Source organism: Pseudophryne corroboree, chromosome 6 (genome assembly GCF_028390025.1).
Source record: "Pseudophryne corroboree isolate aPseCor3 chromosome 6, aPseCor3.hap2, whole genome shotgun sequence".
NCBI classification, from domain to species: domain Eukaryota; kingdom Metazoa; phylum Chordata; class Amphibia; order Anura; family Myobatrachidae; genus Pseudophryne; species Pseudophryne corroboree.
Genome location: NC_086449.1, coordinates 556,615,521 through 556,628,011, shown reverse-complemented (window position 1 = coordinate 556,628,011; position 12,491 = coordinate 556,615,521). Strand labels below are relative to the sequence as shown.

At 48.3% G+C, this 12,491-nt stretch overlaps 1 protein-coding gene across 5 annotated transcripts in view; it reads left to right on the top strand.

The window, feature by feature from the left end:
* Positions 1 to 8,516: 8,516 nt before the first annotated feature.
* The window catches only part of TMPO (thymopoietin), a 70,514-nt gene continuing 66,539 nt past the window's right edge, over positions 8,517 to 12,491 (top strand). For 2 of the 5 annotated variants that reach the window (XM_063927740.1, XM_063927738.1), the window contains exon 1: positions 8,520 to 9,122. In XM_063927740.1, the coding sequence (XP_063783810.1) occupies positions 8,889 to 9,122 (234 nt within the window). In that variant the 5' untranslated portion in view covers positions 8,520 to 8,888. Of the gene's footprint in view, positions 9,123 to 12,491 lie in introns of all 5 variants that reach the window. The other 3 variants (XM_063927742.1, XM_063927741.1, XM_063927739.1) reach the window with 2 other exon arrangements.

Sequence of the window (12,491 nt, the reverse complement as noted above, 5' to 3'; positions counted from 1 at the left end):
AAATTCTTATTTTCTCTAACATCCTAAGTGGATGCTGGGGACTCCGTAAGGACCATGGGGATTATACCAAAGCTCCCAAACGGGCGGGAGAGTGCGGATGACTCTGCAGCACCAAATGAGAGAACTCCAGGTCCTCATCAGCCAGGATATCAATTTTGTATAATTTTACAAACGTATTTGCTCCTGACCAAGTAGCTGCTCGGCAAAGTTGTAAAGCCGAGACCCCTCGGGCAGCCGCCCAAGATGAGCCCACCTTCCTTGTGGAGTGGGCATTTACAGATTTTTGGCTGTGGCAGGCCTGCCACAGAATGTGCAAGCTGAATTGTACTACAAATCCAACGAGCAATAGTCTGCTTAGAAGCAGGAGCACCCAGCTTGTTGGGTGCATACAGGATAAACAGCGAGTCAGATTTCCTGACTCCAGCCCTCCTGGAAACATATATTTTCAGGGCCCTGACAACGTCTAGCAACTTGGAGTCCTCCAAGTCCCTAGTAGCCGCAGGCACCACAAATAGGTTGGTTCAGGTGAAACGCTGAAAACCACCTTAGGGAGAAACTGAGGACGAGTCCTCAATTCCGCCCTGTCCGAATGGAACATCAGATAAGGGCTTTTTCAGGATAAAGCCGCCAATTCTGACACGCGCCTGGCCCAGGCCAGGGCCAACAGCATGACCACTTTCCATGTGAGATATTTTAACTCCACAGATTTAAGTGGTTCAAACCAATGTGACTTTTGGAACCCAAAACTACATTGAGATCCCAAAGTGCCACTGGAGGCACAAAAGGAGGCTGTATATGCAGTACCCCTTTTACAAACGTCTGAACTTCAGGGACTGAAGCTAGTTCTTTTTGGAAGAAAATTGACAGGGCCGAAATTTGAACCTTAATGGACCCCAATTTCAGGCCCATAGACACTCCTGTTTGCAGGAAATGTAGGAATCGACCCAGTTGAATTTCCACCGTCGGGCCTTACTGGCCTCGCACCACGCAACATATTTTCGCCAATTGCGGTGATAATGTTTTTGCGGTTACATCCTTCCTGGCTTTGATCAGGATAGGGATGACTTCATCCGGAATGCCTTTTTTCCTTCAGGATCCGGCGTTCAACCGCCATGCCGTCAAACGCAGCCGCGGTAAGTCTTAGAACAGACAGGGTCCTTGCTGGAGCAGGTCCCTTCTTAGAGGTAGAGGCCACGGATCCTCCGTGAGCATCTCTTGAAGTTCCGGTTACCAAATCCTTCTTAGCCAATCCGGAGCCACGAATATAGTGCTTACTCCTCTCCATCTTATCAATCTCAGTACCTTGGGTATGAGAGGCAGAGGAGGGAACACATACCCTGACTGGTACACCCACGGTGTTACCAGAGCGTCTACAGCTATTGCCTGAGGGTCCCTGGACCTGGCGCAATACCTGTCGAGTTTTTCCCAACGGTTTATAATCATGTGGAAGACTTCTGGGTGAAGTCCCCACTCTCCCGGGTGGAAGTCGTGCTGAGGAAGTCTGCTTCCCAGTTGTCCACTCCCGGAATGAATACTGCTGACAGTGCTATCACATGATTTTCCGCCCAGCGAAGAATCCTTGCAGCTTCTGCCATTGCCCTCCTGCTTCTTGTGCCACCCTGTCTGTTTACGTGGGTGACTGCCGTGATGTTGTCCGACTGGATCAACACCGGCTGACCTTGAAGCAGAGGTCTTGCTAAGCTTAGAGCATTGTAAATGTCCCTTAGCTTCAGGATATTTATGTGAAGTGATGTCTCCAGGCTTGACCATAAGTCCTGGATATTCCTTCCCTGTGTGACTGCTCCCCAGCCTCGCAGGCTGGCATCCGTGGTTACCAGGACCCAGTCCTGAATGCCGAATCTGCGGCCCTCTAGAAGATGAGCACTCTGCAACCACCACAGGAGGGACACCCTTGTCCTTGGTGACAGGGTTATCCGCTGATGCATCTGAAGATGCGACCCGGACCATTTGTCCAGCAGGTCCCACTGGAAAGTTCTTGCGTGGAATCTGCCGAATGGGATTGCTTCGTAGGAAGCCACCATTTTACCCAGAACCCTTGTGCATTGATGCACTGAGACTTGGCTCGGTTTTAGGAGGTTCCTGACTAGCTCGGATAACTCCCTGGCTTTCTCCTCCGGGAGAAACACCTTTTTCTGGACTGTGTCCAGGATCATCCCTAGGAACAGAAGACAAGTCGTCGGAACCAGCTGCGATTTTGGAATATTGAGAATCCAACCGTGCTGCAGCAACACTACCTGAGATAGTGCTACACCGACCTCCAACTGTTCCCTGGATCTTACCCTTATCAGGGAATTGTCCAAGTAAGGGATAACTAAAATTCCCTTCCTTTGAAGGAATATCATCATTTCGGCCATTACCTTGGTAAAGACCCGGGGTGCCGTGGACCATCCATACGGCAGCGTCTGAACTGATAGTGACAGTTCTGTACCATAAACCTGAGGCACCCTTGGTGAGAAGGGTAAATTTTTTACATGAAGGTAAGCATCCTTGATGTCCCGAGACATCATGTAGTCCCCTTCTTCCAGGTTCGCAATCACTGCTCTGAGTGACTCAATCTTGAATTTGAACCTCTGTATGTAAGTGTTCAAAGATTTTAGATTTAGAATCGGTCTCACCGAGCCGTCCGGCTTCGGTACCACAACAGTGTGGAATAATACCCCGTTCCCTGTTGCAGGAGGGGTATCTTGATTATCACCTGCTGGGAATACAGCTTGTGAATGGCTTCCAAAACTGTCTCCCTGTCAGGAGGAGACATCAGTAAAGCCGACTTTAGGAAACGGCGAGGGGGAGACGTCTCGAATTCTAATTTGTACCCCTGAGATATCACCTGAAGGATCCAGGGGTCTACTTGCGAGTGAGCCCACTGCGCGCTGAAATTCATTGAGACGGGCCCCCCACCGTGCCTGATTCTGCTTGTAAAGCCCCAGCGTATACTGAGGGCTTGGCAGAGGCGGGAGAGGGTTTCTGTTCCTGGGAACTGGCTGATTTCTGCAGCCTTTTTCCTCTCCCTCTGTCACGGGGCAGAAATGAGGAACCTTTTGCCCGCTTATCCACGAAAAGACTGTGCCTGATAATACGGCGTCTTCTCATGTTGAGAGGCGACCTGGGGTACAAACGTGGATTTCCCAGCTGTTGCCGTGGCCACCAGGTCTGAAAGACCGACCCCAAATAACTCCTCTTAATAAGGCAATACTTCCAAATGCCGTTTGGAATACGCATCACCTGACCACTGACGTGTCCATAACCCTCTACTGGTAGAAATGGACAACGCACTAGACTTGATGCCAGTCGGCAAATATTCCGCTGTGCATCACGCATATATAGAAATGCATCTTTCAAATGCTCTATAGGCAAAAATATACTTCCCCTATCTAGGGGATCAATATTTTCAGTCAGGGAATCCGACCACGCCAACCCAGCACTGCACATCCAGGCTGAGGCGATTGCTGGTCGCAGTATAACACCAGTATGTGTGTAAATACATTTTAGGATACCCTCCTGCTTTCTATCAGCAGGATCCTTAAGGGCGGCCATCTCAGGAGAGGATAGAGCCCTTACAAGCGTGTGAGCGCTTTATCCACCCTAGGGGGTGTTTCCCAACGCACCCTAACCTCTGGCGGGAAAGGATATAATGCCAATAACATTTTATTAATTATCAGTTGTTATCGGGGGAAACCCACACATCATCACACACCTCATTTAATTTCTCAGATTCAGGAAAACTACAGGTAGTTTTTCCTCACCGAACATAATACCCCTTTTTGGTGGTACTCGTATTATCAGAAATGTGTAAAACATTTTTCATTGCCTCAATCATGTAACGTGTGGCCCTACTGGAAGTCACATTTGTCTCTTCACCGTCGACACTGGAGTCAGTATCCGTGTCAGCGTCTATATCTGCCATCTGAGGTAACGGGCGCTTTAGAGCCCCTGACGGCCTATGAGACGTCTGGACAGGCACAAGCTGAGTAGCCGGCTGTCTCATGTCAACCACTGTCTTTTATACAGAGCTGACACTGTCACGTAATTTCTTCCAACAGTTCATCCACTCAGGTGTCGACCCCCTAGGGGGTGACATCTCTATTACAGGCAATCTGCTCCGTCTCCACATCATTTTTCTCCTCATATATGTCGACACAAAAGTAACGACATACAGCACACACACAGGGAATGCTCTGATAGAGGACAGGACCCCACTAGCCCTTTGGGGAGACAGAGGGAGAGTTTGCCAGCACACACCAGAGCGCTATATATATACAGGGATAACCTTATATAAGTGTTTTTCCCCTTATAGCTGCTGTATAGTTAATACTGCGCCTAATTTGTGCCCCCCTCTCTTTTTTAACCCTTTCTGTAGTGTAGTGACTGCAGGGGAGAGCCAGGGAGCTTCCCTCCAACGGAGCTGTGAGGGAAAATGGCGCCAGTGTGCTGAGGAGATAGGCTCCGCCCCCTTATCGGCGGCCTTATCTCCCGTTTTTTTATGTATTTTGGCAGGGGTTAAATGCATCCATATAGCCCAGGAGCTATATGTGATGCATTTTTTTGCCATCCAAGGTGTTTATTATTGCGTCTCAGGGCGCCCCCCCCAGCGCCCTGCACCCTCAGTGACCGGAGTGTGAAGTGTGCTGAGAGCAATGGCGCACAGCTGCAGTGCTGTGCGCTACCTTGTTGAAGACAGGACGTCTTCTGCCGCCGATTTTCCGGACCTCTTCTGCCTTCTGACTCTGTAAGGGGGCCGGCGGCGCGGCTCTGGGACCCATCCAAGCTGGGCCTGTGATCGTCCCTCTGGAGCTAATGTCCAGTAGCCTAAGAAGCCCAATCCACTCTGCACGCAGGTGAGTTCGCTTCTTCTCCCCTTAGTCCCTCGATGCAGTGAGCCTGTTGCCAGCAGGTCTCACTGAAAATAAAAAACCTAAACTAAAACTTTCACTAAGAAGCTCAGGAGAGCCCCTAGTGTGCACCCTTCTCGTTCGGGCACAGAGATCTAACTGAGGCTTGGAGGAGGGTCATAGGGGGAGGAGCCAGTGCACACCAGATAGTCCTAAAGCTTTCTTTAGATGTGCCCAGTCTCCTGCGGAGCCGCTATTCCCCATGGTCCTTACGGAGTCCCAAGCATCCACTTAGGACGTTAGAGAAATGCTGATTTTCCAGCTGTCGCTGTGGAAACTAGGTCTGAGAGACCATCCCGAATAACTCCTCACCCTTATAAGGCAAAACTTCCATGTGCTTTTTGGAATCTGCATCCCCTGTCCACTGCCGAGTCCATAAGCCTCTCCTAGCAGAAATGGACAATGCACTTATTTTAGATGCCAGCCGGCAGATCTCCCTCTGTGCATCTCTCATGTATAAGACTGAGTCTTTTATATGCTCTATGGTTAGGAGAATAGTGTCCCTGTTTAGGGTGTCAATATTTTCTGACAGGGAATCTGACCATGCAGCGGCAGCACTGCACATCCATGCTGACGCAATAGCTGGTCTAAGTATAATGCCTGAGTGTGTATATACAGACTTCAGGATCGCCTCCTGTTTTCTATCCGCAGGCTCCTTTAGGGCGGCCGTATCCGGAGACGGAAGTGCCACCTTTTTAGACAAACGTGTGAGCGCTTTATCCACCCTAGGAGGTGTTTCCCAACGTGCCCTATCCTCTGGCGGGAAAGGGAACGCCATTAGTAATTTTTTGGGGATTACCAATCTTTTATCGGGGAAAGCCCACGCTTCTTCACACACTTCATTTAATTCTTCAGATGGGGGAAAAACTACGGGTAGTTTTTTCTCCCCAAACATAATACCCTTTTTAGTGGTACCTGGGTTTATATCCGAAATGTGTAATACCTCCTTCATTGCCTCAATCATGCAACGAATGGCCCTAGTGGACATTAGATTTGACTCATCGTCGTCGACACTGGTATCAGTATCCGTGTCGACATCTGCGTCTGCCATCTGAGGTAGCGGGCGTTTTAGAGCCCCTGATGGCCTTTGAGACACCTGGGCAGGCACGAGCTGAGAAGCCGGCTGTCCCGCATTTGGCATGTCGTCAAATTTTTTGTGTAAGGAGTCGACACTTGCACGTAATTCCTTCCATAAAACCATCCACTCAGGTGTCTGCCCCGCAGGGGGTGACATCACTTCTATGGGCATCTGCTCCGCCTCCACATAATTTTCCTCATCAAACATGTCGACACAGCCGTACCGACACACCGCACACACACCGGGAATGCTCTAATAGAGGACAGGACCCCACAAAGCCCTTTGGGGAGACAGAGAGAGAGTATGCCAGCACACACCAGAGCGCTATATAATGCAGGGACTAACTGAATTATGTCCCCTATAGCTGCTATAATATTTACTGTGCCTAAATTTAGTGCCCCCCCTCTCTTTTTTATCCTTTTCTGTAGTGTAGACTGCAGGGGAGAGTCAGGGAGCTTCCTTCCAGCGGAACTGTGAGGGAGAAATGGCGCCAGTGTGCTGAGAGAGATAGCTCCGCCCCTTTTTCGATGACTTTTCTCCCGCTTTTTTAAGGATTCTGGCAGGGGTAATTATCACATATATAGCCTCTGGGGCTATATATTGTGATTGTTTTGCCAGCCAAGGTGTTTTTATTGCTGCTCAGGGCGCCCCCCCCCCCAGCGCCCTGCACCCTCAGTGACCGGAGTGTGAAGTGTGTATGAGGAGCAATGGCGCACAGCTGCAGTGCTGTGCGCTACCTTGGTGAAGACAGAAGTCTTCATGCCGCCGATTTTCCGGACTTCTTCTTGCTTCTGGCTCTGTAAGGGGGACGGCGGCGCGGCTCCGGGACCGAACACCAAGGCCAGTTCCATGCGGTCGATCCCTCTGGAGCTAATGGTGTCCAGTAGCCTAAGAAGCCCAAGCTAGCTGCAAGCAGGTAGGTTCGCTTCTTCTCCCCTTAGTCCCTCGTTGCAGTGAGCCTGTTGCCAGCAGGTCTCACTGTAAAATAAAAAACTAAATTATACTTTCTTTCTAAGAGCTCAGGAGAGCCCCTAGTGTGCATCCAGCTCGGCCGGGCACAAAAATCTAACTGAGGCTTGGAGGAGGGTCATAGTGGGAGGAGCCAGTGCACACCAGGTAGTCTAAAAGCTTTCTTTTAGTTGTGCCCAGACTCCTGCGGAGCCGCTATTCCCCATGGTCCTTACGGAGTTCCACTAGGACGTCAGAGAAATATGTGAGGTTATGTGAACTGTACAGAGAGGATGTAACTGAATAGGGACGCACTGAAGGTTATGTGGGTGGGTCTGGAATTTGGTAGGCTTGTCTGAAGAGATGAGTTTTCAGGGAACGTTTAAAGGTTTGGAGACTAGAGGAGAGTCTTATTGTGCGTGGGAGGGCATTCCACAGAGTGGGTGAAGCCCAGGTAAAGTCCAGTAATTTTGAGAGGGAACAGGTAATACAGGTGGATGCGAGATGCAGATCTTGTGCAGAGCGGAGAGGTCTGGTAGGGAGATATTTTGAGATGAGTGAGGAGATGTATGATGGTGCAGTTTGGTTAATAGCCTTGTATGTAAGTAAAAGTATTTTATATTTAACACGGTAGAATACTGGTAACCAATGGAGGGACCGACAGAGCGGATCAGCAAACAAAGAATGTCTAGCGAGGAAGATTAGCCTCACAGCTGCATTTAAAATGGATTGTAGTGGTGAGAGCCTATGTTTGGGAAGACCAGTAAGGAGACTTTTACAATAATCAATGCAGGAGATGATGAGTGCATGGATTAGAGTTTTTGCAGTGTCTTGTGTAAGATAAGGGCATATTTTGGATATGTTTCTTAGGTGCATGTAACATGATTTAGAGACAGATTGAATGTGTGGAACAAAGTATTAGTATTAGAAAGCTGTCGGCAAGCTGGTTTAAATACTGAGCTTTTGATTGGCGCCAGGAGATACCTGGTATCTGTCATTGCCATAGCTGTTACTAGTGATGATGAACTCGATTCACTTTCCAGACTTATGAGGAAGCTGTATAAATATACCCCATAGAGCGAATTTAGGGTCATTGTTTTAGGGTAACAATTATTGCAGAAAAGTAGTAAAGAGCAGGATTGTTTCATTTTTCTACATACAAATGTAAAACTTACAAACTAGACATTCAGTGTTTATGAACTCTAGACAGGTTACACTTGCATAGCAGCCATTTTGCAGACTACATTTATTTACCTGTGGTATTCAAGTAAATGTGAGCAACACTTTACAGCATAAAATTAACAAAAACCTTGTATTAGTTTTAAATTATATATTGTATTTTCAAACAGTCTATTGTTTGCAGGCTGCACTGAATATTGGACTTTGTAAGGCGTTAATCATGTGTAAAAACAAAGGCAGCAGCAGACTACCTGCAAATAAAGTATTTAATACAGTTTTACACAAAAAATAATTTTATTTTACTTCCGTCCCAGTAACATAAGAACTAATGTCTGGGAAGAACTTGCATCATTATCAGCCTGTGCAGCGGTGACAGCTGCCTCGCAGCATCCTCAGTGGGCCTGGCTGTCCCTGGCCACACAAAGGCGGCCACACACAGCCCCGGCCCAGCATTGGTAGCACTAGCAGCAGCAGGCCGGGCTCTGGGATGAGGGGAAGGCCGCGCGTCGTAATGTCGTTTATGTTTTTTTGAAGGAAGCGTGTAGCCAATCCGCACTCGCCTTGCTTTGCCTGGCAGCCAATGAGCACGCCCGTTATTGTTTAGCGTCCCGCTACTCCGTCGTGGATAGGGCAGCCGTTAGTAACTCGCAGCAGCCGACGCCTGCTCCAATTCCGTCCTCTCCCTCCTGTGTGTACTGCGGCCACTACTGCTCTGCGCTCTCCTCCCAGCACCGGGCCGTACGCATCGGATCGGAGGCCTGTATGTGCGCACCATGGCCGAGCTTCCCAGAGACCCGTCCTCCCTCACCAAGGAAGAGCTAAAGAGCGAGCTGGTGGCGAACAATGTGGCGCTGCCGCCTGGGGAACAGCGCAAGAACGTGTACGTGAAGCTGTACCGGGAGGTCCTGGCCGCCCGCAGCCGCGGCACGCCGGACTTTTCCAGCGACGAGGAGAGGTCCGAAAGGAAGTCTACGCCAATGCGGGGCAGAGGCCGGCCGCCGGGACGGGTGAGCAGAGGGAAGGGCAGGCAGGGTAGCATGCTATACCCACCCGAGTCACGCCATGTGCAGTGAGGCTGCTGCGCCGGGAGAATGAATGGGGATGGGTGGCGTGGGGTTATCTGTGGTTGTACACCAGTGCCCCGGCAGGCAGGGCACCGGGATACCCCCCCCGTGCAGCCTCTCATCTAGGCTACATCGTGTCCATTGTACTCGCTGTGATCTACTATTGCTGCCTGGCGCTTCCAGCGATGGTCACAGCGAGTACTGGGCGGGATATGTAGGCAGACACCTCGGTCACACACTGCTATAGCGGTGGCGGTATAACAATGAGTAGCAGAAACCCGACCCTCTAATTAATACGTGGTGACAGGTAACGGGCCAGAGAAGGAACATAAGGTTTCCCTAAGCAGTGTGTGACAGTGTTGTTGGTAGTGTTCACGCTGCTGTGCCTGGCACAGCGCCATCTGCTGGATCTGTCACAGCCTTTCCCGCCATTTCTTAAATTTACTCCATACACTGAGATACAAGTGCATCCTGTTCTACACTCTGCTGGTATACACATACACTGTGGATGTAGCTTTTCTCAGGATGTTCAGTAACCCGTGCTTATCTGGAATCCTCATCAGCCTGGAGCAAGTAGCCTGCTTGCCCAAAGCACTTCTGATGGCACATACTTTTGGTTTTAATTTGTATTATCATTAACAGTTTCTTATATATTGCAGCATATTCTGTTGCGCTTTACATTTGGAACAGCAGTAGTAGAACAAAACTGGATAATAACAGACATAGGGGTCGATTCTATTCGGCAACTAATGAATAGCGCTGGGAATTAGCTCCCGACGCTATTCAATTCAGCAACTAGTTACGTCGGCGATGGCCCGTTCTCGCCGACAAAACAGGTTGAATTGTTGGGAGAACGGGCATTCTCCGACTTAACTCCCCGGCGCGAGGTAGCACTTTTGTCGGGTTTCTCTTCTCATCCCCCGGGGATGAGAGAAGAATTCCCGACAATTGCAGGTAATTAGTTGCTGAATTGAATAGCGTCGGGAGCTAATTCCCGGCGCTATTCATTAGTTGCTGAATAGAATTGACCCCATAGAGGCAGTAATGACCCTATCGCAAGCTTACAGGCTATAGACTAGTATTAATAGAGCGATATTGTGCCTTTTGGCACAATATCAACGCATCGGGCCGACGTATCACGAGTAAGTGGAGCACATCGTGGTCCAGTTGTTCCCATATGGAGCTGGTTCTTATGTGGATCCCTGATGCTGTATATTTGCGCTTTATACAGTGAAAGTTGTGCTGCAGTGCACTTTTTTCCAGTACTGCTTTTTCTACTTCAGTGTATGTGATTGGTAACTTTATCCTTCGCAAAGGGGGCCTTTGTATATACAGTTAAGGAGCGTTTGTGGTACAAAGTTAACGCCTGGTAACCTGTTGTAAAATGGCAGATTTAATGCCATTCCAAATGCATATACCCATGCATTGTTGTCTTTGAGATTTTACTTTTTAGCACATTAAAAACTACTGCAAGTGCTAACATGGGGGTCGATTCTATTCGGCAACTAATGAATAGCGCCGGGAATTAGCTCCCGACACTATTCAATTCAGCAACTAATTACCTGCAATTGTCGGGAATTCTTCTCTCATCCCCGGGGGATGAGAAGAGAAACCCGACAAAAGTGCTACCTCGCGGCCGGCGCGAGGCTGATTCTGTCGGGAATCAGCCTCGCGCCGGGGAGTTAAGTCGGAGAATGCCCGTTCTCCCGACAAAACTACCTGTTTTGTCGGCGAGAACGGGTCATCGCCGACGTAACTAGTTGCTGAATTGAATAGCGTCGGGAGCTAATTCCCGGCGCTATTCATTAGTTGCCGAATAGAATCGACCCCATGGTAATAGAAAGGAGTGACAACACTGTAGTGTGTAAATTTACTCTGCTAAGAAAGACATGTTACTGTAATGCTGGGTACACACTGGCAGATATATTGGCCAATCAGTTGGTTGTCCAATATATCTTTTGCAGATCTGCAGGTGTGTACAAACAATATGTCTGTGAAAGACGTCTTTCACAGATATATTACATCTGCTGTGCAACACAGCAGATGACCAATATATCTTCAGATATATTAGTGCATCTTTCAGTGTGTATGAACAATCTCCATCTGCATATACTGTATAGCTGCAGATAGATTTAACAGCAGATATATTGGTGCATCTTTCTGTGTGTATGAACAACCACCATCTGCAGATATATCTGCAGATCGATTGAACTGCAGATATATCTGCCAGTGTGTACCCAGCTTAAGCAAGATCTTGGCAGACATGCAACTGACCTAGTTGTGATGTATGTGAAAGTGAAGGGGTTGATACATCTAACCCACATCACAAAGGTCTGCTAGTCACTTTCCCTACAGGCGACTATGTAAATGCACACAATCTGCCTTCTTCGCCTCCTAGTTGTAAATGCGTATAATTTATGTAGCGTGCCACTATTCTGTGTGCCAAATTGAGACATAAGATGACATTATAGGTAAGGATACTGACCATCCTAAAGTGCATCTTGTCCATCATAACTGGAAATATAAAATGCCATAACTTCTGCATAGTTTTATATTAATTTTGGTGGCAGTGAATACAGGAGGGGTTATCATGACAAACTGAACCCTGATGTATAAATGAGTAAATTTCTGTATCTAGGATCAGTATTGGTAGCATTCCATGTCTGGCATCATTCCTATTAGCTAAATGTATTAATCAGTTTCACAATAATTAGATGTCTGTCCTCTCAGTGGATCTTTGTGGTGCAATTGTCACTAGTCATGTTAGGTTTACATTAACCAGTGTGTCCTCATTGCCTTGCAGCATTTGATTACTAGAATAATTGATCATTCCTGGTTGGTGTAGTTATGGAATTATGGGATTACTAGCTTCCATTGAAATAAAATAAAATATTAATCCTTTTGAAAATACTGAGGCATTCAGTCATTTTTATCATGGCTGCCACTAGATAGAGCCCAACAGAGCAATTCAATTGTTGCCCTTTTCGGGCTCAAATAGGGAGATGACACATTTCAGCTTGCATTCTCCTGTGGTGGCTAGCTAAAATGTGAGATCAGTCTGCGTTTTGGGCCCATAGCAATACTTTAGTCGAGTTTTGCAGATTTGCGCAGCTAAACCCGGTACATCTGGGCGCACTCGCACCCTATGGGCGGAATTCAATTGTTATTGCTGACAGCAGTCACTGCTGGACGCCTGATGGAGAAATGTAACTGTTGCTCCGTTTAGGTGTGTACAGCTGCTGGCACCGGCATTTCAGCTCACAGCCCCCAGGGGTGGCGAGCTGAAATGCACAAAAAGCGATTTTTGGGTCC